The 27,540-nt window shown below is 33.0% G+C and overlaps 2 protein-coding genes across 3 annotated transcripts in view; one reads left to right on the top strand and one right to left on the bottom strand.

Annotated features, from left to right (window-relative positions):
* LOC149901268 (glutathione S-transferase 2-like) overlaps window positions 1-27,540 on the bottom strand; it is a 279,112-nt gene that overhangs the window by 23,538 nt on the left and 228,034 nt on the right. The window contains exon 1 of one of the 2 annotated variants that reach the window (XM_090111849.1): window positions 11,082-11,174. The exons of the other annotated variant lie outside the window; for it this stretch is intronic. The gene's annotated coding sequence lies outside the window, so the exon portion shown is untranslated. Of the gene's footprint in view, window positions 1-11,081; window positions 11,175-27,540 lie in introns of those variants that run through there. 2 annotated transcript variants of the gene reach the window in all.
* LOC149901273 (putative G protein-coupled receptor CG31760) overlaps window positions 1-27,540 on the top strand; it is a 47,827-nt gene that overhangs the window by 11,546 nt on the left and 8,741 nt on the right. Inside the window, exons 2-3 of the mRNA XM_090111846.1 lie at window positions 19,431-19,556; window positions 27,150-27,333. Of these exons, the coding sequence (XP_089967972.1) occupies window positions 19,464-19,556; window positions 27,150-27,333 (277 nt within the window). The 5' untranslated portion in view covers window positions 19,431-19,463. The remainder of the gene's footprint in view (window positions 1-19,430; window positions 19,557-27,149; window positions 27,334-27,540) is intronic.

Here is a 27,540-nt window from a genome sequence, read left to right as displayed (position 1 = left end):
AATAGTTTTCAAAATGAAAAAGAAAGGACTTCAACATACGAAATGCTCACAAAAGCTGCGGCTTTAGGTAAAATATCAGAAGCGAGTGAGATAGCGGATTTGGTTCTGTATTTAGCTAGCGACAAAGCAAGAAGTATAACGGGTTCCTCTTTTGTGATTGATAATGGGGTGATGCTGAATGGCGTCATTTCAAAGGAGATTAACACTACCATTTAATAAGTTCGTATCTATAACGAGCAGCTTATTTTGTGTGGTTTGTCTGTATAAGGTATTCTAAGTATATTTGCGAAAAGTGGGTGTGAAAAACCTGAAGCATGAGTTTTTAAGTACACCTTCAAACTTATTAAATAACTATGTGTATATGGTTATTTTAAAGTGATGTGCTATTTTAATGGGAGAGATATACTGGATAGCTGGCTATAATTTATTGGATAATTGAGAATTAATAACAGTCGGAAACGCAACAGCAGTTGTTTCTATTAATCATTACGAGCTTGTCAAATGCAGTCTATTGCGCACATTGGCTGCAATTGATTTCTAGTTAAGAATATATAGGACGTGAACTATTAGGCACAAATCTATATATGTTTAAAAACAAAAATCGAATAGCAATATCTCACTATGTAATTAATATTGAGTAGGTATGTTTACGGTAATTTTGAAGTAAGGATATACTTTTGAATATTTTTTGTATTTGCGAAGTTTTATTTATTTCTAAGTACGATACTAAATGTCAGCTTATTTAGTCGAAGATGAATGATTGTCTGCCCTCATTTTCAGTGTTTATGATTTTTCTGTAATTGTACTACTTAAATCGTTAAAACCATAAACACGTAAATTTTGTGACGGAATATCTCTCAAATTTTAACGCATAAAAATGTATTCTTAACGGTAATTGTTTTCGCATATTCATGTTCAATCGGTAATTAATTTCACGCACCTTTGTTTACCCGTAACATAATACATCAATCAATTTAAAGCACCTTATCATCCGAAAATTTCCAATCATTCCACTTAACTTGATTACGGTGTGGAGTAGCATTCAAATGACTCTAATGGCGACTGGAATTCAATTTGCTAAACGTTATGTGCACTCTCATGGTACATTAGTCCTTTGTAAACGCAACATAGAGTGTATATACTTGTAGTTAGACGATATCTATGGGATACCCGTGTTTTCTTCGTATTAGGTTTTTACAAAGATAATTGCCAAATGTTCTCTGTAATAAGTGAAAATTTGCATGCTGTTTTTGAATAACGACTAAACATGCTGTACTTACTGTAACTAAAAAAAATGTAACATCTTTATAGCCCAGTGAAATTAGGTAAAAAAAGGGGTCAACCTCGGAATGAAAGATAATAAGCTGGAAATTGGTAAAAACCTTTGTTTTGTTACCCTAAATATTGTCTCAAAAGTCACAAATGCTATCGTGTCCGCGTCTTAAGATATTGAAGGTCAAAGGTCACAAAAAACGATTTTTCGCGAATATCTCGGTTCCTATTGCTTAAATGATATTTTCACCTATTATGAAAGTTGGAGAGTATAAAATTCTCTACAACTTTTGTCTAAACTTTTTTTTTATACGATCAACCGTTTTTGCGGTAGAGCGCGAAGAGTGCGCAGCGTACAGTCATATATGAGCTAATGCAGGGTCAAGCGTGAGTTACGGTTATAATTAAAAAAATTATAATTATTAAGCAATGCCCATTATTTCTGTACTTATTCTTAATTATTATATTTAATTATTCAACTATAGTATATTATTAATTCTGGATTATCTATTTTAGTTATATTTTAAAATAAAAAGACAGTAAGGAAATATATTTTAGATACCTATATCTTTATTTTTCACTAGCGGGCCGCCCCGGCTTCGCCCGTGGTACATATTTCGCAATAAAAAGTAGCCTATGTCCTTTCTCGGGTATCAAAATATCTCCATACCAAATTTCATGTAAATTGGTTCAGTAGTTTAGGCGTGATTGAGTAACAGACAGACAGACAGAGTTACTTTCGCATTTATAATATTATGAGATTGATATGTTGACGGGCTGCTACACTTGTTGGTGGAAGTGTTGACAATTGTACAGGTTTATTTAGTTTTGTTAATTTGATGAATTGCGTGTAGCGGAAATAATCAAGGTTGTCCTCAGATTCTGGAGCATTATATAATGCCAAAAAGATGCGCACTCCATTTTAAAATAAAGTTTGTACGGGGCAGTTTTCTTGTTGAAATACTTCCACCAGTTTATCCAAATTGGTAATTTTCTCCAATGCTCTAGTAACACTTTTTTTTCTTTTTTTAAATCGGCTATAAATAGAAATGATCATAGGGTAGGGACAAGTATTTCCCCCCCATCAGTTCCAAGCCTTGTCGTGGCCGGGGGGGCTCAGTAGCTTGGAGTGCACTTGTGTACTCTGAGTGAAGCTAATTGGACGCGGAGGGGCTGAAAGGCCGGTCTGTCGTCTGACGACACGATTGGTTCGACGGCCAGGGATCCATATAGCTGGCTGGCTGGCTTGAAGGCCGGCTGGCCGGGCTGGCTGGAACCGGCTGGTCACACCGGCTGCCTCGCTGGCTGGCTAGGGGGCCGGCTGGCAGGCTGGCTGAAACCGGCTGTCCCACCGGTTGGCTGGCTGGCTGCTTTGAGCCGCGGCGGCTGGCTGGCTTGCTGTCACCGGCTGGTTGTCCGGCTGGCTGGCTGGCTGGCTGGATGGCTGGCTAGCTGGCTAGGATCCTCCGGGGGGCCAGGATTGGCTCAGGTGCCGTTGTGGTACGGCGAGGTATGGCGGCTAGTGGTCGCGGCCTGGCAATTTGGCTGGGCAAAATGGGGTTGGAAGGTCGATCGGGGCTCGTATGGGTCTCGTTCCGACCGACTGGCAGGGGGCTGCGCTTTGCGGCGGTGGATGGCGGCCAGAGGCCGCGCGCGTTGTTTTTTGTTGGTAGTCTAACTACCAACAAAACAGGGGGCGGGATCCCGACGCGTCACTTTTGTGACACGCGGTGACTCCTGTAGGTGGGAGTAGGGCGGCGGCTGTCCTGCGACAGCCGTCTGCCAACTCGTAATCCGGTCCGTGGGGCCGGACCGAGGGCCGCCACCTCTGGTGTGAGGTGGGGGCTGCGAGGGAAACCTCTATAAAAGTGCGCCGGAGGGTCCTTCGACGCGTGAATCACGTTTCAGAGGGCCTTTCGGCGCGCGCCCTTCGGCCGGTCGGTGCTGGGGTCGAGGGATTGGGGAAAGCCGATGATGGAACGGGGAACAATCCATCATCGGCGAGCGGGTGGCGTGAGCTCGTGTACAGCTTGCGCCGCCCCGGGGTGGGCATTTGGTGGAGGGCCTGGAAACGGGCAAGTGGCGGAGGGCCTGGAAACGGGCAACTGCTGGGCGGGACATGCGGAAGATTGCGAATGTGTACCCGCATCCCGTCTAAAGCAGCGCGTTGGTACACGGTGGGGTTTTGGTCGGTAGGAATCCGACATAACCCACGGCTCCTTCCCCGGGAGCCGTGGGTATCTTAGGCAAGATTTCCCCACTTGAAAAAAAAAAAAAAAAAAAAAAAAAAAAAAAAAAAAAAAAAGGGACAAGTATTTCCAGTTATATAAGTATTTAAAAATTTACACGTTTTAAAGGAAACATATATAATGTCGTTTTATTTTAAAATATAACTAAAATAGATAATCCAGAATTAATAATATACTATAATTGAATAATTGCTTAATAATTATAATTTTTTTGTCAATAATTGACTTTATACAACGTACTGATAACCGTAACTCACGCTTGACCCTGCATTAGCTCATACATATATGACTGTACGCTGCGCACTCTTCGCGCTCTACTTCAAAAACGGTTGATCGTATAAAAAAAAAGTTTAGACAAAAGTTGTAGAGAATTTTATACTCTCCAACTTTCATAATAGGTGAAAATATCATTTAAGCAATAGGAACCGAGATATTCGCGAAAAATCGTTTTTTGTGACCTTTGACCTTCAATATCTTAAGACGCGGACACGATAGCATTTGTGACTTTTGAGACAATATTTAGGGTACCAAAACAAAGGTTTTTACCAATTTCCAGCTTATTATCTTTCATTCCGAGGTGAAACCCCTAATATGACTGGGCTATTATACTATGTTTATCGTTAATAAAGAATTATGAATTTCATTTGCACGAGGTTTTATTGTTATGTAGGATAAAAGTAATTAGTTTAAAATTGATGAGATAAACAATTAAACATAAACGCATAAATTACGCTCTACAACGCATGTTTTCCTATATGTACCTCACTTTTATAAATCCAAAGTATGGTAATAATATTGCACAGACAATATACCTACATGCTTACAAAATTTGATGTTCGGATTGGTTACAAAATGGAATGTTAAATAAATAAATAAAATAAATAAATAAATAAATATTATAGGACATTATTACACAAATCGACCTAGTCCCACAGTAAGCTCAATTAAGGCTTGTGTTGTGGGTACTAGGCGACGATAAATATAATATTATAAATACATATATAGATAATAACACCCAGACCCAAGAACAAATAATTGAGTTCATCACACAAATATTTGCCCTGACCGGGGATCGAACCCGGGACCGTCGGCTCAGTAGGCAGTTACTTTACCACTGCGCCAACCGCGTCGTCAATATCGACTACATGTATCTATGAATTACAATGTAGAGTTTCAGTGATTTTCAATTAAAAATCTGAATGTGAAAAAGCAAGATATTTTATCGACCAAACACTATTTTTGTCGGGTTTATTGAATTTTCCTATACATAATACCGGTATATAGGCAACTTCTAATAAACAAAACACCAAAAATATCACAAAGCTTTTCAAATGAGAATATTCCACGACCTTCCATTTCTAAAGGGTTTTTGGGTCTAACCATATGCATATATTGAGGCATGTTTTCCTTGTACTATAACACATGAAAGTTAACAAATCATCAGTCTTTTGACTGAAGCAATATGAATAATTCAAGCTCTATTATTATGTAAATGCACTTTTACTGGAAGTGTAATCTTATTTCTGCCCTGTGTTTAGTTTTATATCACACTGCACTTTGTTTCAGTCTCCTTTCAATCTTTTAAAACTGTTTGCTTTATGTTCACATTTTCTATGTCAACTCTTTGAAGGCTATCGAGGGAATTGTTTACAGTTTATAGTTATTATCTCTTATAAATAAAAATGAATCGCAAAATGTGTTGGTAAGCGCATAACTCGAGAACGGCTGAACCGATTTCGATAATTCTTTTTTTATTATATTCCTTGAAGTACGAGGATGGTTCTTATGTAGAGAAAACGTAATTTCATGTACCACGGGCGAAGCCGGGGCGGACCGCTAGTTATTTATAAATAAACTTTACAAATAGAACATGAGGGCTTCACATGTTGCGATATGTTTGTATTTTTAAGTCTTCTGTGGTTACAACGCATTGGCAGCGAGGATTCATATTTAAATTTCTGTACAATTACATTTTTAGTAAGCTAATATATGCGTGATGATATATATATGTTATGGACCAAGTGATAAATTGGGCAGTATACATAATGCACGGTCATTATGAAAAATGCCCAATATGAGAGTGCAATTTGATAATAATTATTCAAATAATCAAATTGACCGGACATTATACATATTGCCCATCACCTTTTGGGCAGAGTAATACAAACATATTTAATTACTATTTTTTTATTGTTATTGTCATTTAACTTAAAATAAACTAAATACATATTAAACCACTTAAACAATCAGGCTCATTAATTACCATTTGGATTAATTACCAAGGACTTCTACCTTAAAAATCCACTAGATTTGCATTTAAACCTTAAGGAAAGTCATATTAAAAATATAACATAAAATATAATTAAATTTAAAACAAAAATTTCACAACGTACCTTTGTTTTATAGAAATGACTTATTATTATGAATCATAAAATAAACTAAAGTTTAAGCAATCAGACTCATTATTTGGCATAAATTAGCAATTACTCTTAATAAACGAAATGTAAAGAAGTACAATAAAACATAAAATTGAAAACAATAATTATACAATATGTAGCAAGTAACAGGTTTATTTATTAGAACAACTGCCACTGTGATGGCATTTTGAGGTACACAACTTTTTGGCTTTGCGACAACTTTTCAAGCTTTATTATACTCCATTGAAATGTTACATTTTTTAGGCCTAACCTTGCATTTTTTAGAGGACGCTATTTTATGTTTTTGATGTGTAGGGGGGTTCAGTGTGAAGCTATCACCAAGTTTGTGGGGTCGCCACCCTTGTCCCACGGCCGCCATCATGAAAATTGCGGTTGAAATGGTTTTTACGATATATCTCTTAAACTATTTATCTGATAAAAAAAATTATTAGCATTATTTGTTGCAAATTAAATTTTCTACAACTTTGGTCCAGTAACTTTTTGTCGTAGAACTATAAATAAAAAAGTTATAAGCGAAAATGTTCAGAAATTAGAGATATTTATATTTTTCAATAAAACTTTTTTTTTATCATTTTACGAAGAAATGATATCAGACCATTATTGTAGATTGTTTTTTGAGGAACAACTTTTACAAACAACATTTTTTCATTACGTCTATAGCTAAGGTTTTACAGCGCTCTGAAGTGAGTACTATTTTTCGGTACTCTTAACTACGTCTCTCAATTCAATGGAATATTATCAAATTGCCCAATTGTCATGTAGCATTAAAATAATGACCGTGCAATGTGATAAATAATGAAGTTAATATAGTAATTAATCACTTAGCCCAATAAAGCTAGACATTATTCATAATGCTCGTGCATTAATGCAAAGAATGCATGCAAAGAATGCCCGCATTAATCACCTGGTCCATAACATATATATACCTTTAGCCTTCCTCGATAAATGGGCTATCCAACACTGAAATAATTTTTCAAATCGGGCCAGTATTTCTCGAGATTAGCGCGTTCAAACAAACAAACTCTTCAGCTTTATAATATTAGTAAACATTTTTAAAAAACAAACGAAATTCTATTTAGTATTTATGTTAAACAACAGGTTTTAAAAATATTTTCCCAGTTGTCGGAAAATAGACGGGCGGCTTATTTGGTGCTCATTATAAAATGGCTGAGGAGTCATTAGCTTCGTTACTCTACCAAGCACCCTTAAAGACCTTTGGGAAAAGCTTTTTACTGTCATTGTTAACACTTTAGCATAATTTTATTAATACATTTGTATCAATTCTAAATGGAGATACATTTCAGTAAAATTATTTCGAATATGTTTACACAGCAAACGTTGGAATTTTATCTGTATATATATTCTTTTTCTGGGAAATGTTATTATTAAAATAAAATTTTAATCAGCGTAATTAAAACTTATATTATATAATTTTTTTTATTCAACATGAATTGTTGTTTAGATATTTCATGATGGTGCTGCTCAATGCTGCTCTATCAATTCTAAACTAATTTAGAAGTTTTCTATAATAGTATCTGAGTTGATCAGGAACATTATATTACCACATATATTACGCTCAAAGTTTTTTGCAGTAATGGTCACTACCTACTCACTACTTTAATAAATAAAATATGAAATATTATGGCTAAGATAAACTGCGAGTACAGCCAATATTACCTATTTATTAGACAATGAATTGGTGGCCAGTTTTGCTTTAGGTATCAGGAAGTTTATTTTATATGGACTTAGAACCTCGCAAAATTTTAGTATGATAAGTTCATATATTTATGTTAATTCACATTTCAAGTTTTGTTTTTGGATGACTAAGCAAAACACAAATTTTCACCTATATCAAACGAGATAAATTAAATATTTCAAATCATCTAATTTTCTTGTGTAACTTAAGATAACTTCTGCACTTAGCGTGGAAGATATTAAGATAATTATAATTGTAAATTTGTGATAACAAGGGTATAATTTTCTGTGGAACGGATTCATGGAAATTGGAGTACGTAATACAAATTACATAACCTCTGGTTAATTTACTGTAAGATTAAATTAAATTACCAGAAAATACAAACTGTGTCTATAACCTTGAGAAAATCTACAGCCTTTAAATAAAATAAATACTACCTATAATAAAATATGTAGCTACATTTCGGAGGCTTTCTACAACTGTAACATGATTTTATTAAAAGCCAAACACAGATTTAAAATTTGTTGAACGTAAAATAAATGTAATTCCGAAATCCAGGCTCAATACTTAATACCCAATTTGTCTCTCAATCATGAATGTATAGAGTATTCATATTCAGTATGAAATTAATAGTAGCAATTAAAACAACATGTTGCGTTGAGTTGCCGGCAATATTTGAGCAGCTGTCGCGAATTTGGACGTGATGTAGTCCTATTGCTGAACTTTGTGTCCGCCATTTTTGCTATGCGAACTTACCAACTCGCACAGAAATAAAAGATCCTAATTGTATTTTGTATAATATCATGTTTGTAGTGTTAATATGTTTGTGGAGTCACAACAGTACTTGTAATAACCACGCTAAAAATGTGTAAATGTATTATGTTTTTCATCATGTTCGATTCGTAGGTATACATTGATTAGTTAATAAAAATTTCATTAAACAAGAATCGATCTTGACTACAAATATTATATAAGTATTTAAAAGATGAAATAAGTATATAAGTTACTTACTAATTAACAACGACTTCTTTGAGTTTTTCAGTTCATAAATTAAACTTTATATAATAACTAATTTAATAGATACAAATTAAAAACATTCAATTATCTGTACTTAAAACAATTTAAATTAAATTTCGACCAGATTTTAAGACCTCAAAAGAAATTTAAATCTTTCTGTTCACAGTAGAAACAAAGTCTTTTTAAATGAATAGGTACATTTTTACAGTTTTATTACAATGCACAGTCGTGCTAAATTTCTAAATGTTTTTAGTTCTCACATTTACGTACTCGAGACAATTTCATTTGTTAGTTCTTATTTCCTTTACAAACGAAATCTTTTACGAACCTGTACTATACGTAAATGTATGATAATAAATAGGGTTGATAATAAATGTTGGAATGCTTTTTTTACCTACTACTTGATAATCGAGATTTTTTTAACAAGAGTTAAATAATTGAACTTAATATTTTACCTATCTATGGAAGGCTTCCTTGCGCCTTTTTAATTAATCTTCCTTGGAAATAACATATTTGAAACATTATTATCCTAGATACTTATAGGCGTCGCGTCTCTCCAATATTAAGAAAAATAAGCACTAAAAACATGTACAATTACTGTAACCGCCTTTCACCGATATAAGAGACCGCAACCAAGACACTTTGCCATAAATTAAATTTTCTTAGAAAATTACTCGCGAGTCGCTTGCCGTGTGTCTGCCTTTATGTGGAATTTATTGTGAAGAGCCAAGAAAATAACATTAACTAAATAGAGTTCTTATTTATCTAAGAAATGCATCTTTGTGGAAAGTCTGTCTAAATATCTGTAATCACTTCAGATACGTAGTTGTATTTACTTACGTAAGACATTCTAAGTACTTAAATTATAAATGGAAATTTTCTGTTGATATAAACGCAAAAAGGGCTGATGAGAATTGCATGTAACATTGCATAGAAAAAAGGAAGATCTCGGAAATTGTGATGTAGGTAGGTACTATGGAATATCATTTTTACCGGAAAGCCTATATTATTGCCTTTTAAAGGTGTTCAATAATATTTTCATTTTGCGAATGCATAAAACAATATTTTAATTGAAAATTTAACTATAAAATAGAAAGAAAACACCAATATACGTCATTTAACACACTGGCGTCATCACTGAGGTAGAATTAACAAACTCTTTGATAGCACGTTTGAAGGCTGCGTGAAATTATGCAAAAATAATTGGCTTCAATAAAACTTGTACTTTAAGCACGTTTTTATGACCTGGTTTCAGAAAAAAATCGCTTGCTCCATAATCAATACTGAGCGCTCTGTTGACAGCATGAATACAGCCTCCGACCTCGCAGTTGGAATTACACAACACGGCTGTTTGGCTTAATTCTAATATTTCGTTATTCAATGTTCTCAAATTGTCGTGTGTTTTATCAAGTAGTTATTACGCATTAACTATTTCGTACGTTAATTGCCAAAATGTTTGCATTTTCACACTGAAATACAGTCTACGTTCTTATTAAACATATTAAACTACACCAAATAATAATATTAATTTAATTACAAATACCTCATCATCGGCACATCGACTACAAATACCTTTAGTTTAAATTCATACAAAATACATAGTGTTATCAAATAATAGATTTACCCAGTAGGTATTTGTAGCTGTTTCACAATAATTGTACCTAATGTTATAGATACAGTCTATATTTTCGTCTCAACTTTTCCGCTTAGGCCTATTCAATTTGTTCATTTATTACATCATCGATTCCTTTCTTAATCCCTAGCAAAATCTACACATTTACGCACTATTGGCATAAGCAGATTAATATCAGTACAGTATTAAGCTCTACACAATATACATATAGGTATATAACATGATATGGTCAATACCGGCTTATAGATTTCAGATATGTATATCGAAAACGGTTTGCAGAAATTCTGTAGAATTGAAACTAACCTCTATTATCGACTGATTTTCAGTTAATCTTTAATGTAATGGTTACAAATTGCTGGCTATTTTAACGTTTGCAAAAGTTCTCCATTTGATGTGTATTTATATTTTACTAAAACACTATTTATATACTCGGTAAGTATATAAATTATGAACTATAGAAATCAAGATAAGGGTGTATACGAGGTAATTTGGAAAATTATGCCGCTCCCTACAGAAGAAGTTTTCACTGAAGTTTTTACATTTCAATCGTTTGTTTTTAAGAATACTGAATATGTCTAGCGTGCTACTACTATTAAGTATTCTGTGGTGCTACCAAAGAAGCATAAAAAATCGCCTGAACTCGGCATTCAATTAACAATATCAGCATGATTGTTAAATGTTATAGCAAATAGGGCTATATTAATTACATATTATATTAAATAGCAATCATATAAGTACAAAAATATCAACAACACAAAATATTTATCCATAATTACCTAAGTTCCTCCCCTACGCAGATAATAATAAAATTCACAAATGATAATAAAGACAAAATTAATATATTATAACAGCATCGTATCAAAGGTTCCACATCACTGGGATACCACGAAAGAGAATGCCAAAACTCTGACAATATTACTAATTATAAATTAAATAAAATACCACAATAAACAAGGGTTGTGAGAAGAATATTAATTTTACACGTGTATCAAATGTGTATCTAATGTTGGTTGCGATCAATAATTTGGCAAAGATATATTATACCTATCCATTACGAGTGGCGCTTTTATCATTTTAAATTGTCATTATTTTTTTTTTAATAAAAAATAGTGTTTGTTTTTTATTATTGATACATGATAACACATTTAAACAAGAATCAAATATGCTATGTTAGACCAAAGTAAAAGTGTCATCGTTACTCGGTTAAGTGTACCGTAGAAATGATGATCCAACAGATATATCACTAATTTGTATGGCTTTTATGGTCTGTATGTATATAACATATCCTATCTACATATAGGTCGTATATGCTAACGATCACGATGTCCCCCTTTGCATGAAATTATCATAAAATCAATATAATATTACATAAATACACACATTGCAATTTGGGATATTATCTGTAGGTAACGTTAAATTTTATTGCTATGTATAACTTTTATGTTAGACCGTGCGTTTGTTCAGTTATAATCTAGAAAATTACTTTTATAAAAAAAAAACCATAGTTAACAATAAAAAAAATAAATTAAAGTGATAGATTGATAATCCTAAAGGGAGCTAAATTGTAATACTCGGTTACTGATGGACATCGGTTACATATAAATTCATAGTAAATTAAAGACATTCTGTCTATTATTCAAAATCCTGCTGGGAAATAATAATTGCCTTAATATCTTATATATAAAATTCTCGTGTCACAATGTTAGTCTGCATACTCCTCCGAAACGGGTGGACCGATTCTCATGAAATTTTCTGTGCATATCGGGTAAGTCTGAGAATCGGCCAACATCTATTTTTACACGCTTTATATTAGCTTCACCTGTATGTTTGTATGTTTGTAACCGACTTCTTTGGGCGAGATTTTGACCCACTTTAAACGGCCAGATTTCGTTCAAACTTTGTAGATTTATTGAGGACCGATGACAATACACTAATTTGATAAAATTTTCTATTTTTAGTTCGGTTTTCTATAAAAAGCGTGTTTTTTTTAGTTTTATCAAACTATTATTATTCATATGTACCACGGGCGAAGCCGGGGCGGACCGCTAGTCTTATATATAAAATTCTCGTGTCACTATGTTAGTCTGCATACTCCTCCGAAACGGGTGGACCGATTCTCATGAAATTTTCTGTGCATATCGGGTAAGTCTGAGAATCGGCCAACATCTATTTTTTATATGTACCACGGGCGAAGCCGGGGCGGACCGCTAGTTATAATACAAAAACACTGCCCCGCTTACGGAATAATATTTGTGTGTGAAATGAAATTCCCAACTTTATAAGCAGGAGCGTTAAACATTATTTTTCATGGAGATATCAAAGAGTTTTTAACTTTTTTAAATTAGAGTTATTCATAAATCCAGCAAATACTCTTTATTCCTGAATGTAAAACTCGCGTAAAACAATTCCAAGAAAAGGCTGACTATTTTGCATTTTCCCTAAGATCAGTATTTTATTCATGGAATTGAGTAAAAGAAAGGTCCCTTCTAATTTGTTAATTAACACTATATCTGGATAAACATTATTTTCTCTTCGTCCGTTATATTACGTCTTTCGACTCGTAAACCCGAGCTTTTCTCTTTAAGGCTTGTCAACGTCGTAAATACATCATAAAATGGGGGAAACAGGCATTTTTAAGACGCCTCACCTTAAAATCTAAGCTCCGTTGTATACTTTGTAGGGATTAGTGTTTAATGTGGGTCAACTAAATATAATTGAAAAGGGATTAGATAGATTTAACAAAAGGTGAGTTATGCTATTTTATACGTTTCTGTAAATACCTATGAACTTTATGTAATAATATTGTCTTCAAAAACGTTTATAACTAAAATTTACCTTTTATATGAAGATATTACAAGAGACAACCTTTCTTATTATATCCTGTAGTGATAAATCGCAACTCAAAGTACTTAGTGAGTATTGAAGCAAACTAAAAACGTTTATAGTCTTTCAGTTAGTTTGAGCACAGTTCAAGTTTGCATCTACAATCCTAATCACCAATCAAATAACGGTTTTACAGCTATTTATTTATTTATTGACACTTCAATACAGTTGTACGTAAATGAAATCTTACAACTACATATAAAGAAAAAAAAGAAAGTGCACAACTTATTTGGCGGCCTTATCACTTATAAGTGATCTCTTTCAGGCAACCAAGGTAAAAGGAAACAGGCAAAAGTATCAAAGGCGGGAAGAGAACAATAAAAAAATAAAATAAAAATAAAGTGCTAAAACAACTATGAGATAATACATATGTTGCTATTTTACTTCTTGTTCAAAATCGAGTGATTCTCCGCTTGTTAATAAGAGTAATATCGTAGCTTTCAGCACCATGCATGATCGTAGAGTCAAACATGATTGATGAAGCGATTCGGAGTGCCGCTTTATTGGAAATTACCCTGAGGAAGTCCATTTCCCCCGCGATACAACCACAAAGGTTCATCACAGATTGGTATGTATGTGTGTATAAAATCTGACCATGGAGCATGCATGGAGGTATTAAATTGTATAATAATTGCGAAAAATATCGATTGAAATTATATTTTTATTAAATTTTAAAGAAATACAATACGATGAATTATAACGTTATTTCATTACTTAAAAAATGTAGGCGTCAAAAAATCGTAAAAAGGTATATCTACTTAGACACAATTATCTTTTTTATTTATCTTAAGATAACTTTTTTGTATGGATATGAACTGAGTAATAAATGCCTGTAAATAAGAACGATTTTTTTATTTTTATTTAAACTTTATCAGATTTAAAAAGAGCATCTACAAAAGTTTCTTGCAAGCTTTGTAGAAACTGCTTTCTGAATCGGCGGTCCGTAGTTGTTAAATAATATGACGATTCAAATGCACTTCTAAAAGAAGTCTTGTTGAATCAATATAAATATTTCTGAGTTCGAGTTTCAAAGACTTCGCTTCCATTTTTATTTTAATTGAGTACTATTTAAGTTGCATTTATTTTTCTAGGATTCAGTTCTAACGAGAAAAGTTCGAAGATGGAAATTCCAATGTTTTTTTGGTTTTAATTCCTTATGAAATTTATGATGAATAAGTAAAGTTGCAATGGGACTGCTTAAATAGGTATATGTGGAATAAAACACGAACAGAGAATACCTGGCTTACGGTCACAAAGGTCATAAGGAGGAAGGACCATTTAATTTGATTTCCGAATTTATTCTTCGAAGTGGGTTGCCATACGTTTAAAGAAACGTGAGAGATATGAGCGAGCCTCCGAACATCCATAAAATCGTGTTACCTGATACCTATAGTACTATTGGAAGGAAGTTCCTCCATCAGTCTGTGAAGTGGATCTCATAAATTCAAAGCGTCACAGCTTCCCACGGATTTAAATCGGAACTAACCCGTTAAACTGATTGATCTACATAGCGGCTGACCCATTTTTATTTTCTAAAATTGGAAAGCCTCGGTTCTCCTGTCACGGATCGATACGGGGAAGATAAATAATATATTGTAAGGGGTTGACTAATCCTGTTACATAATTTTTTGCTTATACAAAACTAGCCTTGGCTCTACCTGTTTGACCGCACTGAAACAAAAAGGCTTATAATATTATAATGGATATCCATTTAGTGATAATTTTCCTTCCATTTCAGCACATAAGAATATAAATATATTTCAAACAGTAACCATACATCGTAATAAAGTTATAATACTAGCGAACATTTCATTAAACTAATAGAGCTTACGCTCGCACATAATGCGTAAACGAGGTAATGTTGTACAAGATTAAAATCAAACTTTCATCCCATTAGCACTATAAACACTGTTAGCAAACAAAGGTTCTAATTCACATCAAGAGCTAATCTGCACTAGCTGGCATATTGAAGCACGTCTACAACTTAAAACTTTGCTGGAACCCCGCCCGAGTGTACTAACACTTTTATTTCATATAGCATGTGAAATTGGCTGGCTTTGAAACGGATTTTGCACTTATTACTATTGCATTGGAACAAAGTTATTTAAATTTCAGCATCGTTCAGCTTTTAGCGATAATATTTAAAAGGTAATGGATAGAGGCAGATTTACGATTTGCTGCTAATTAGGTGTGAACTTAATCAAAATTGGAATTGAATTTCGTGGAAAAAACGTGGACCGCGGTCAAGGAAATTTGTTACGAGACTACAAATAATATAATAAATCACAATTTATTCATTATCGACTGATGACTATAATTCTTAAACTAAAAAAGTTGTAGACGTTTACGTACGTCGTAAACTCAAAACTGTTAACTACCTGTAATTACTAAGTTTACAAGAAGAATGTAAATCTGTTTTACAACGAAATCTGAACTAAAATACGCTTCCAAAAATGTTTTTGTACCCGTGTTGACTGCCGAAAAACTGAAGTGGCTTCATTCATCTGTCTATGAAAGTCTGAAATAAATGGGACATTCACGCTCAAGGCAAAAAAGACGCATAGCTGTGCCTAGTCTTCATTCACCACAATCAGGTGACCTGGTTGTTTACAAATGAAGGTAAATTCATTTTTTTCGGTAAATGGAATATTTTGCGCTAGGATATTCAGGTCATATTTTCGCATCGTAAATTAACAAGGCAGTTTTTACTACTGCATCTTTTTGTGGTTGAATAGATTTATCTTAGTTTTTCTACTCTCTTTCTCGGTAGCGACGAAAAATGTTTCACCAAATAATATTACCTAGTCAAACATTAAACAAATCATATAATTATTAAATATACATGGAAACGAATGAATGAAACGAATTTAGGCGTTTATTTTTTTACCATACCTATTGGCTATTACCTAATAAGTAGTAAGTCTCGGAAATAAATAATATCTGAAAATATCTATAATTTTTTTGGTTCATTAGTATTCATATTCTAAATAATTGATTATTAGTAAAGATGTGGTTTGTGGTTAGTAACTGATTTGCATTCCGGGTGTTAACCTGAGATTGTGTGCGCTAATGTCGGTTCGATATGCTAATGTACTCGCATTCGGTTCACCACTAATTTCATGAATGGATCATGTGTGGATTGACATGTAATTTCATAAAGCGGCTAACCTGCTCTAAAGCAAGATTTCAATTTGTACAAGAATAAACCTTGTACTATGGGAACTATTGAAAAAGCTCCTGAACAGTTTTCAGTGTATCAGGGAACATAATTTGAATTATGATTTTTACTAATATTATTTAATATGATATTAGGCTATGTGTGTTTAGCTTGTAAAGAATCTATTTTGAAACAATCATAATCGTCAAATGAAATGTTTTACTTCAATACAAACTTGTAAGCTTTGTGAGCCTTGTGAATCTTTGAATGAACAGTTCTCCATATTGATTTCAATAGTTGCACGTGGTAGAGCTGCGTTTGATATGTGCCTGTCATGGAATTTAATATTCTATATTTCGACCTTAGATTTCGAATATCATATAGACAGAATTTCAGAACTACAGTTTAGAACGCAAATTGCTGACGTCACTTGCAAACTACTCAACCAAAGTTAGAATTCGCCGCTCGAAGTCATTTACAGTATAGATTCACCAATATGTAAAACAACCTAGGTTAGACCTATGAGTTCATAGTAAATGAAATGCTTATTTATACTAATTTCATTTATTACTTGGGTAGATTTTTGGGGAATTTCATTACTATTACATGATCAAATTACATTAGTCTAGGCCAAAATTAAGTACATAATATATTCCTTTGCGACATTACGATGTTTAGTTAAAATAGAGGGTAATAAAAATACATAATCAGACGATAAACCTCATTCCGCTTATATCAATGAAAAGTAATTTTAGTAAAGCTTATAAATTTGACCGTCTCCTTGGTAGGTACAGTGGTTGACGCGTGAGCGTAGAACCGAGGGTTCTGGGTTCGATTCCCGGTGGAGAAAAATAAAAAAATGTCTCGGTCTAGCACAGAAGGCTGATCACCTACTTGTCAATAAATAAAAATCGATCTGTGAAACAGATGTATGCATAAAGCATCTGCCCTTTACCCCACTTGGGCACATGGGACTTCACTTTAAAAAAATACATATCAGTGTCTGTGCAACACTGATATAGTTGAGTAGGTACTTATATTTACCTATTGAAAATTCTTATTACGATAAATCGTATTTACCAGTATGTCGCTTCATTCCCGTAGCGTTATCAGTTATCACTGTAAAAGCCTCGCATGCAGTGTTACATTCCATTGTTGTAAAACAATTTACCATGCGTCCATGAGACCTTTGTCGTTTTTTGATTAAAAGCAAACATTGTCAGTTTCTCGTGAACAAAAATATACAAGCCGATATATTTTATTCTCGTGGTACGATTTGTGATATGGGAATTATCAACACACCGTTATCAAGTTAAATTCTATAATAATAATAAGACTAGCGGACCGCCCCGGCTTCGCCCGTGGTACCTACATGTTTAAACTATCCTATCTCTCAAGTTGGATCGAACTGAACATGTTGTGCGAATTTTATTATAATCGGTTAAGTGGTTTAGGAGTCCATTGAGGACAAACATTGTGACACGAGATTTATATATATTAAGATACACAATTAAATGCAGAACTATTCTCATCGTTTTAGTTTATATAAGAGTTTTTTTTTAATAAACTACATAGCCTACATCGAGCAATCTAAACTTATCCGTATTTCAACGAAACTCGGAAGAAACATCAAACTACAAACTGTTTCCGATTTCGTATACGTGAAGCTTGCCAACAAAGTTTAACTTTAATATACACTATATCCACGTCTATAATATCGAGAACTTAAAAGCAAAAGACAATAGATCTTCAGCGGATTATTGCAAGTTTGAACGTTGTCGAGTCAATACAGATCGCTTTAAGCTTGCGGAAATCTTTAATGTTGAGACATTTTACGTAATATTAAAGAGAAGATTACCTATAAGTATATTTTTTTTAACTGGACGTCTAGATAATGTTTAAGTATTATATGGCATATTTTATATACACTTCATTGTTTAAAGTTATTTCATTGTGTCATATATATTCATGGAACATTCGTTTGAGTTATTATTATTCAAATAAATAGTTGATCGAGAATTGTAAATATTGAAATGAATTAAATTCACTTTTCAATTTACTTTCCTACTCGAAAGCTTTTTGTATAATTTATTCCAGAATTTAATGGCAAAGAGCACTCACATTTCACCTCGTTTAAAGCCTCAATTTACGTTTTAAATTATTGGATAATTCAGTGGCTGTTATATTTCTACAGTTTTGGTTATCGTGAGGGGAAAATTGATGATCGACATAAACATGCGCGATGGAAATGTGAAATGTGCCAATTTTCGATACATTGCGAACAAGGGGCCTTAGACAAAGTAACAATTACAAAACGATAACGAAGTTAGAAATCGCAAAAATGTATGGGATTGACATTAGATAGACCACGTGATCTAACGCGGCGTATGTCAATCCCATACATTTTTGCGATTTCTAACTTCGTTATCGTTTTGTAATTGTTACTTTGTCTACTGGGCCTGATTTAATGAGTGTTCGAAACGGTTTGGAAATTCTGAGTACATAAAAAATATCCCAAATATTTTTTACTCATAGTACCATTACGATATGATGTGTAGGTATCTATTTTCTCTGTAATAAGGCTTAAGTATATGTTTTTACACCATATAATTTACCTAGGTACGTACTTTCGAAAATGATTCACAAGAATTGTCCTTTTGTTTAAATATAGATAGAAATGCACGTGAATTTCTATTCAAGCTTTATCTCGATCGATACGAATTTTCATATTGCATCCATGAAATATTATGCAGACTTGAGACTTGATAGAGATGCAAAGACAAAGTGATTTTCAATGTTTTAACGGTTCCTATTTCTTACTATTATCATAAATGTACACGAATTCAGAATAATTCAGCTACGTTGAATTTACAGTTGGGAAATGTCTTAAAATTTGTTAATAATGCCTTTCTTATTGAATATTGGAAATCGCGTAGCCATTTTACTAAGCTGATAAAAAAGCTTACTAATGGTGAAGACTTTTTATAATCGGTTTTATTTTAGAATTTAATTAAGGAACAAGCAATAAAGTCCTTATTAAATTTATTTGAATATAAACCTAATATAATTTATTCTATTATCACAGTTGAGCGCGGGCTAGCGCGAATGTTTCCCGGAGATGCGAGCGCCGGGGCGCGTGAGCAGTGCCCTACTGCTGCCCATCGCTCTGCTGTCCCTGCCGATGAACGCTGCCAACGTCACAGCGTATCGGGTAAGAAAATATAATAAAAAAAAAAAATAATAATAAAGACGTGTGGCACTCGAGGACTGCCGCGGTAAATAAAGCTATTGCATAGCATGCCTTCAAGCCACACCTCCGTGCCCATCGGAGTGGGGAGGGTGAGGTTTTTTCGTTACGGAATTTCTGGATTCGCTCCCCGCGCTCAATGCCCGCGATAGGCTATGCAATAGCTTAAAAAGATTTTTACATAAGTATATATAAGTATACCTACTGGTCATTGCTGTGGGCCGAGTATGAGCTAGAATATTATACACGTAACATATTATGATCAAAATACATCACTGCTCTACTATATTATATTTGGTACGGAATGGTAGATATTAATTTGAATTTACAAAGCGCCGCACGGCGATAATATGCCTCATAATAAAAATAAAAACCTAAGATTTGCAATCCTATTCCACTCCGACTCCGAAATGTGTATTTCATAGCAAAAATAACAAAATTTCCTTGAACGCTACAAAATTGGTGGAATTTACAAATCATTCAAGATCTCTTGGGCACAATTATAGTAAGGTAACGCGATTTTAGTTAACCGTAAAATTCCTGTAATGGAATAAACTGCGTCTCATTTATTTGATCGCTTCAGGCGAATTTCATTTCAGTATAAGTTCATTTTAAACGGTACGGATTAAATTATCCGTTTGAGGTTCTGTTCTAGACTTTACAACTATTATGTCGTAATAAATAATGAACAAGAAAAAAATGATTGATGATTTTAACGGTTTGTTTTATAAATGTACCTATCATATAAAAATTCTAAGATTAATTTCGAAATTATTAATATTTTAGAAAACGGAAATAATTTTCAATATTCGGAAAACAAATCTAAAAAACAAAATAAAAAGCAGTAGCAGCAAGTTCGTTCATGTTGATCTCATCCAGGAAAATGTGATATTTCTCTTTCTTAGAAAACGGATTTAAATAAATGACATGTCGCCGGATTTGTGATCATTTCGAAACCAAGAAAGGATATCTTAAATAACACCCAACTGGAAAATTCTGCCCTAATATATTTTCTCGGTTCCGTCTATTATATGTTTTCTCGCATGTCTGTGTATACTGTATACCTAACAAAGATAAAACAATATAATTAATCAAAATAGTTATTTGCAATTTGCATTGAAAACTCTATTAGTTTACTATCATTTGGCATAATAATACTTAATAAATGTTATCCACCGTGTTGAGTTAGTAGTTTTCAGCATTGCATGTGTGAACAACAGAGAACTTTGCAACAATAATGGATATAATTCTCGTTTTTAATATATTTATTTAGAATTATAGAATAGGAAGTAGCAATCAAATAAGAATTGTACACTATACAAGCAATTACTTTAAAGCTATGTCTTCTTGAACTTAAACGACTTAAAGGAAAACAAAACTTAAGGAAGTTCCACGTCCCATTCTCTAACGTTCAATCAAAAACTATATAGTGAATCTGAACTATTTGAGCAAATACCAACTTCGTTAATAACATGGATTGATTGTAAAATATACCAATATAATTAAATTAAGATCTTTCTTGAACATATTATTTTATCAGTTCACAGAAATAACGAAAGACAATCAAGTACTGGATGTACAATTAACATTAAAATTATGCCAACTTTCATGATATAATTTTGGATTGTCATTCCATTTCACAAATGTATGCAAAACTGCAGCTCACTAAGAAACGAGTTTTCTTGTAAAATTGAAATTCATCTGATAAGTTTTAATTATCCACTGAGAGAGAACATCAAAATATAACAATCTGAGACTCGATTACAGCATTTCAATGTTATTTTATATGACACTAATAATATTTTCATTCATTTCTCGGAATTGAGTAGAATATTTATCTCACTGTGATGTTAGGAAAAACGTAATTGATATTAAATTCAAAGCATTTTCAGTACAATTTTATTTTGTAGACTTAGACGACGCGTAGCAACTCGTAGCTCATAGAATGTGTAGACCGTCGTAGCACTAGCTTGCTTTCTACATAAAGCAGAAAATAATAAAAGCTTTATTGTCTTTAACTCTACATTTTTCAAGTAGAACAAAAGTGATATGTTGTATATAAATTCCATACTAAAAATAGGAATATACATGAAATAATGTATAGATATGAAATAATAGTATATTTAATTTGTTACCTTAAAACTTTACTAAATCTTCAATCACAGAAGGGTTCGACTTAAAAGTCTTTTACACTAATCTTTTCCGATATACATATAGATTTTTATTCCTCTGGAGGTTGAAAATGAAAGGTATAAATACAAAATAACTAATCAAGCAACTAATCAGTGCGTATAAAAGCCCCAGTAATGCTAACGGTACGTTAGATTCTACACAATACGATTCTGAAACAAATGCTCCATTCACTCCTTTTAACATTGAGAAATTACTCGAATGCTCCCTTTTTTCCTGTAGTTAAACATGTGCTTGCATCAAGATAGTATATAGATAACGACAGTGGAAAAACTAAATTGCGAACGGGTGTTTTATTCTTTCTGAATAGAAAAAAGAACCTATATCATCATCATGTTGATTAAAACTTAAGTAAAGTCGTAAGATAAAGTAAGATTTATTTCGTAAATCGACGAAATTCAGAACGTCAAAATCAATCAGAGTACATACATTCGTTTTCGGAGAATCAATAGTCCCAAATTGTTTTATTGGACCAAACAATATCTCCTCTGTTGAGTAATTATTCAAAGAGAACTCATTATCTCGATATCGTTATAAATCAATTAGAAAACTAATAACTATACGTTGAAAGGCATTGTGCATTGTTCTAGCTCATTGGCCTAATGCTCCGATGAACCGACGTCAATTAGCTAAACAACTGTGTATTAGATTCTATTATGGTTTATAGTGAGCTTTGTGTGGTTTTTGCTTTTGATACGAAGTAGGGATAAAAAAAATACGTTGTATGTGGACTCCTGTGACGGTAAAAGTAAAATACTTGTGTATTATATTTCTTTTATAATAAATCAACGGACAAAGATACGTGTTTATTATATTATTCAAATACTAATTAAATTAAAGATTTGTTGTTGTACGTTTAAATTTTAAAACAAAATCATTGTGAAATAAGAGAAATAGTAGACCAATTTATTGGAAGGCTAACAACCCATGTATCTCATTCATTTAAATTTTAAACGTTACGTAATACATTACGTTCTTTCCCAATCTAACGAAGTATACGTTCATTCTATATTCACATTTTATGTGACAACATGAAGCGTTAGAAACTATTGGTTTGAATTTAAAACGGGCTTAATTATTGGGATATTAACACGTTTCAGTGCTCCGCACATTCGAAACTCATTAGCGATTTAATAGACAACCATACATGCTATTTACCGAGTGTTTGTTCGTCAGTGCTCATCAAATTATATGGACATAATGTATTTTATATTGTCTCCTAACAGAACGGAAATTGCATACTTCTTGTATGATGAAGCAAACAATTTCTGTTCATGTTTAACAAATATGTATAAATTTTATCTAAGTAGTTGTTTGGTATTTACTTACCTACTTGAAAAAAATAACCATCTTATGTCGGACTCCGGTGAGGAAAGGGGTAAAGAAAGCAAATGGTTTAAACATCTAATTTTAATAGCAGCTTTTTGACCTTTCTCCATTTTTACTTCGGGTTCGCACTTCGCTATCCTAATCCTTTTTCTCAAAAATGTTGGTCCTTGACAGGTATAAATTACCTGCGGGAAATTATCAGGGTCTTTTTTGATAACTGTTATCTACCTATCTGTTGTGCTAGACCCATATCACAGCCATTTGATCCTAACTCAAGTGTCAGTAGCTTTTTTGTTTTATTTATACATATTTGGCCAATATAAGATACACATACCATCGTATCTCTATATTTTTTATCGCATCTCAGGTATTTATGACATAGGAAATATTGCAGTTTATGTAAATGAGATATGCGTGCGACATTACTTACAGTTCTCATCTTTTTGTTATTTTACTTTTACGTCAAACAGCGCAATTATATCGTCTATACTCTATACCTATAGTTAAATCGATAATAATCTATACTAGAGATTCTTTGAAGTAAAATTCTAACAATTTTTCAAAGTCAATTGCAACTCAAATTAAAGCTTTTTTCAATGTTTCAGTATTGTTTAATCGAACTGAACGTTACGTAAATAGAAAAAGTAACTTTGAAAAAAATCAATCGTTAAATTTCTAACGATAATACTAGTCGACAACACATTATAATAGTAACAAATATATTGCGTATTTAATTTGACTGATCGCACAAAAATTCAATAAAGTCGTAGGTATAAGAAGAGACACAAAAAATCCAATTCAATTTTTATGTTCTAGTGCCCTGTTTTTAGAATGGTTGAGATTCAAAGAAAACCTGCATTAAGAAGTTTCAAGTGGAATCCGCAAATACAACGACAGTTATTGGTTTGGTTAACTTTGCTAAAAGGTTTTCTAGTAAGATTAAATCAAAACCTTTCTTTTTTCTTTTTATAACTTTCGATTCAAATGCGATATGGCTATAACTTATATTTTATGTTCCAATGCTTTAAATCTTACCTTTCCACTGTATAACTATTTAAGTTTGATTTAATTCTTCTTATTTGAATTGATACAATCAAAATAAAATTTCCTGCCGCTCTTCATGGTTCATGACACCCTCATTTAAGAAGTGATACCCCTTTAATCCATTTCAAATTCCTTTATTAAACACTATTATTTTAATTACATCAGGATTAACATACCTACATTGGAAATTATACTATAAATAGATAGATACTAGATAGAGAAGAGGATGAGAAGAGGTTTATTTATATCTTCTATCTGTAACAAGACCAAAAAGCCGGTGTATTTTTTTTCAAAAAGTATCGTATTTATCTAAGATTGAAAATTGAGCAAGGATGCCAAGCCATAGTCACGTACATAAACTTATCTTTCGTTTCGCGTCACGGGAAATATTACGCACAATTGAACGAATAAAATAATTTATAACTGTGTCTGTGTGTCTGATTTTCTTGCTACAAGTTCAATTATTGTACCTGTAATGTATGCAAATCTAAATTATCTCTACACTCCATAAAATAATGTAAAATCTAATGACTAATTGTAATTATGTTCAATTTAATATATTTTATATTGATCTTGCTAACCTCCTCTTTTTGAATTCGCTTTGTTATATTTTTATGAATAAAAACTTATTTTCTAAAAAAAAACGAAGAGAGTAAAATAGGTATGTCGTTTCATCAGTTACTTAAAATAATAAACAGGCAAATTAAATATACCTGCTTTACTCCATAATTAATGAACACGATAAATTTATAACGTTGACAAAGTAACAAAACAACGTGAAAAATTAAGTCTTGAAATTTAACCCTCAACAAAGCGCTCACCGTCGAGGACTAAAACAATTTAACTAAATATCTATCAAAGATAGTAAAATGTGCATCAGCTTGGAGTGTAATTAAATCGATTATTAATTTCCCCGACCTGTCTTCGTTCTATATTGCACGGAAATTCTGCCTCAAATGGCATTATTGCTACAAATAGATTCATTTGGTTGGAGATCTTTAATGGAAATGAAACGGTACAATTTCCTGTGGATATTTTGTTATGTAATTTATTACTAAATCGTAACACTGTGATAAACTTATATATGAGAAACGTATAAAAAAACCACCACCTTGTTTTCTCTACCGTTAACTACTTAGTACTTATAGATAACGGTGGAGAAAACAATTTTGGGTATTTAAGTACTAAAGTATGATTTTATAGTTTGTAAATTTTTTTAAATTGAATGTGTACTAAAAGTGTGTAACAAATTATACTTTTTATTGTTCTATATTATAACATGTAACTAGTTAATGTACTATAATATTATGAGTTGAGATTTAAAAAAGCGATAATTTGTTATTAAGTACTCCTTTAAAAATGTTACAACAAAATAAAATAAAACATTTTTAGAAAGGTATTTAATCTGTTCACAAGAGGGTTATAAATTCTAAAATTTTATTGTGCGTTACATTTTATTACCTACTTCAAATTATTTAGTGTTGCGTGCTGCACTTAATGTTTCTATTTTTAGTTTTATATAAATAAAAAATCGAACATAGAACAAAATTAATGTGCTTACTGCTTTGATTAACTAAGTTTTACACATAAAAATAAATTACAGCACCACATTCAACCACTAAACACTTTATTTGTACATTTTATATTGAAAAATGAAAAATTTTCTTTATTAGTTTCAAAAAATGTTACATATAGACCGGGAGATACTGACACAAAATTTCGAGTCATTTGTAATAGGATGGCGGTTCTACAGGGGTCTTAGTACGCAATGACAAAAATAAAAATGATGGTGTGAACGCTGGTACCGGTGGGTTAGTCGCGTGGGCGTTAGTCGAACTCGTCGGAAAAATAGCGAAAGTCAAACGATTTGTAACACAAAAATTTTAGAATTTACCGATAGCCCATAAAAAAGAAGAAGGCGGTAGTGTCATGCCATACTTTTCCGGTATGACTTACAGCCCGCCATACCGACGCGAATGTGTTGATTTAAAAAAAACAATTATTCAACCATTTGTACCAAGCTAACTTTTGCACAGGTAACCATCGTCGTGCAGCCATTTACGAAAATCGCCATGCCATACTTTTCGGACGATTCCAAATGGTCGCCATACCGCCGAAAATCTGCAAAATTTTTTTATTTCGCCTATCTTTTTGTACCAGTATTGCATTTGGCTTTTTGGAGAGTATTTGATAAAATGTGACCATTATTATATTTGCCATACTTCTAGTAGGGGGAAAAAGTGCTGTCATACTTGAAAAATAAATTTATTATTAATTTATATAAGTGAAGATTTCCAACACCTAGATCTTTGGAATTTTGTATTTATATTCGTTGATCCTCAAACTTACAGGAAAAATAAGTGCCATACTGTTACAAATCGTTTGACTTTCGCTATTTTCCGATGAGTTCGACTAACGCCCACGCGACTAAGCCGCCGGTACCAGCGTTCACACCATCATTTTTCTTTTTGTCATTGCGTACTAAGAACCCTGTAGAACCGCCATCCTGTTACAAATGACTCGAAATTTTGTGTCAGTATCTCCCGGTCTAATAATATAGTTACATATGCTGCATTGAACTCCACACTAGGATCCCCTGTGTTGTGAGGCTCAATCTCTTTCATCGTATTACATAAAAAATATTTCAAACTATTATTGGAGAAGATTCAACATTTAGTCAACATTATCTCACGGGTTAAGGAATTTACCGGCGTCCCAATGTCTAGACACGAGTTTAATGTGGGTACAAGAAATAAACACAGACTGTACACGTGCTCTGTGTTTAATATTAAAAATGTTGAAATTTTGTTAGAGTACTTATAAAAAGACAAAATGTTTCTTTAACATTTTATTTTCAGGCATTTCACATTACATTTATTTCACATACGCAACAATTGTTGTGATGCAAAGTCATTATTTAAATCGCAAACTTGTAACAATGTGTTTTTAATTAACATTAGTATACCCTAAAGTTAAAAAGCAATAATTTTCCAGGAGGAGTTAGAGTCGTCACTACGGCTAGTTCACGCTGTAGCGACGGGCGCGACCGGCGCTCTATGCGTCACGCATCACTACGGGAGACTTCGCGCGCCGCTGCACGCTTCGCGCTGGGACCCGGCGCGAGCGCGGGCCGACCTCGCCGCGAACATACTGCGGCAACTCGGCTTGCAGGACGCTGGTACTAAAAATAAAAGTTAAAAAAAAACAAGTGAAAAGAGCGTGTGTGCCGAGCACACGTGTCAGAAGTGAAACTTCTTTGGCAAGATTCAAAGATACCAATATCGTCGCCTTTTTCCATGACGTGACGGTATTGCTACGCGACTTTGAAATTTTATTCTCAACGCGACTGAAGAAGTGTCATTTCAAAGGTGTTTTAGCTAAATAA

The sequence above is a fragment of the Colias eurytheme genome, chromosome 17, assembly GCF_061535395.1.
Source record: "Colias eurytheme isolate Ceu_HAF_F1 chromosome 17, ilColEury1 Martin Lab GWU primary, whole genome shotgun sequence".
Lineage (NCBI taxonomy): Eukaryota > Metazoa > Arthropoda > Insecta > Lepidoptera > Pieridae > Colias > Colias eurytheme.
Note: the sequence above shows the minus strand (reverse complement) of the source record. Positions and strands in the feature narration are given on the sequence as shown.